The sequence below is a fragment of the Capsaspora owczarzaki genome (genome assembly GCF_000151315.2).
Source record: "Capsaspora owczarzaki ATCC 30864 unplaced genomic scaffold supercont2.18, whole genome shotgun sequence".
NCBI classification, from domain to species: domain Eukaryota; class Filasterea; order Ministeriida; family Capsasporidae; genus Capsaspora; species Capsaspora owczarzaki.
The window spans coordinates 170,996-173,055 of NW_011887309.1; the positions used below are offsets into that span (position 1 = coordinate 170,996).

Genomic DNA, 2,060 nt, shown 5'->3' on the forward strand with positions numbered 1-2,060 from the left:
TGCGTCAGCTGCGACACAAGCATCCAAAGCCTCCGCCGCCTCTGTTGCGTCAGCAGCGACACAAGCATCGCAAAGCCTCCGCCGCTTCAGTTGCGTCTACACAAGCTGCATCGTCAGCGTCAATTGCATCTGCTGCAAGCGCGTCGTCAGCATCCATTGCGTCTGATGTTTCCGCGACCGCATCGTTGGCTTCCGTCGTTGCTGCTGCATCTTCAGCCTCTCGGGCGTCCGCATCTGTAGCCTCTGCTGCTTCTGCTGCTTCTGCCCCCTCAGCCTCTGCCGCGTCAACCGCATCGGCATCTGCTGCTTCTGTTGCATCTTCCATTGCACAGTTCGGCGCTGGATCCCAAGACTCATCCTCGTCGGCGGCTGTCATCGCTGCTGTCGTTGCGTCCGTGGCAGTCATTGCGCTCATTGCAGTGGTCTTTATCGTGTTGCGGCGCCGGCGCTCGCAACGCTCTGTCATACGACCGAAGGACTCTGCCGGTCCCGTCATCGATCAGACGACAATTGAAATGACAATGTCTCCTCTGGTCCATTCGAGTGAATCTCGCATCGAGGATGACGGCTCAACCTCCTCCAAGCCCAGCCAAAAGCTGCAACCAGAATCGCAGAACGCTGCCAGTCCCATCTACCAGGAGGCTGATGAAGTGACAACTTCCCCTCAAAACCATTCGGCTGGAGCACGCGACAAAGCGGACATTCCATCCCCAGCGGCGATCGGTCAACAACAGTCGTATCAAGCTGTCCCGACCGCCCCGCCAGAAGAGGTGGTTTACGATTATGCGAGCGCGTATGTTGCCGGCAGCAATTCTCGTCGCGTTCGCGAAAGCTTGACCATTGGGAAGCACCTTGCCAGTGGTGAATTTGGCGATGTGTCACTGGGTCAGGTGCCTTTCAACGTGTTGCCCACAAGAGCTCAAACCTTGCTCGGACCTACAGCGTCGCCAACCATGCTGGTTGCAGTCAAGTCTTCCAAGGCCGACGCTGACGAGAAATCTCGCCAAGACTTTGAGGCTGAGGCGAAATTGATGGCTCCGTTTGTACATCCGAATGTCGTGCGGTTGCTTGCGGCTCTGGTCGAGTCAGAGCCCCATCTCGTTCTGCTAGAGTTTGTGCAGTACGGCGATTTGCGCACGCTGCTGCAAAAGTCCAAGCTGTATTCGCTTTGGTGGACGCACAACGAGCAGGTGCATGCCATTCGCCAGATTGCTCTCGGGATGGAGTACTTGGGCACGCTGAACTTTGTGCACCGAGATCTTGCCGCGCGCAACTGCCTTGTGGGGCAAGGAATGGTGGTCAAGATTGCCGATTTCGGGCTTTCCCGCGAATTGACGGATGAGCAAGATTACTATCGCATGCAAACGCGAGGAAAACTTCCCGTGAAGGTGGGTTGAGTCAGATGGCTCCACTGCTGGTCGTATGTGATTCTGATTGTGTTGGTGATTGTAGTGGATGGCACCGGAAACAATGACCTTCCGCAAGTTCTCGTCCATGTCGGATGTGTGGTCGTTTGGTGTGACTGCCTGTAAGTCGCGTCATTTCCGCTGATACCTGCTCTTGCGTCGAGATTTGACTTTTTATTGGTGCACGTTGGTAGGGGAATGCTCTAGTTACGGCGCAATGCCGTACGGCAAGATGAATGGCGCTGAGGCACTGGCTCATCTGGAGGCTGGTGGTCGACTACCCAGGCCGGAGCACTGCTCAACTGACCTGTTTAGCTTGATGTTTAGTTGCTGGAACTCCATCCCAGAACTACGCCCAAGCTTTACGCAGCTCGTCAAAGCTCTGAAAAACTTTGACGATGGAACAGCGATCCGCGAGATCGGGGCTCTGCTGTGAACACGATGTTGGAGATGTTTGACTTGTGTGTCGCGCACTTGAAGAGTCGTCGGTGGATATCCCGAACGACATCTGCGCATTGAATATCTGCAGGATTGTTTTAATTGCATTGCTAGTGCTAGCTCGTGTTGGTTGTTTGATTTCTAGAGGTTGAGGCCAAACTCCAACCTGTCTCCGCCATCACGGCGAAGTCAGTGTGTTTGCGGTGCTTGAGTTGC

The 2,060-nt window shown here is 55.0% G+C and overlaps 1 protein-coding gene across 1 annotated transcript; it reads left to right on the plus strand.

Moving 5' to 3' along the window:
* Positions 1-8: 8 nt before the first annotated feature.
* On the plus strand, positions 9-1,842 carry CAOG_09189 (hypothetical protein; the record flags this gene model as incomplete). The annotated part of the gene is made up of 3 exons (XM_011272604.1): positions 9-1,388; positions 1,453-1,528; positions 1,601-1,842. The coding sequence occupies 3 exons, from the start codon at positions 9-11 to the stop codon at positions 1,840-1,842; spliced, it is 1,698 nt and encodes a 565-aa protein (XP_011270906.1).
* Positions 1,843-2,060: the final 218 nt, after the last annotated feature.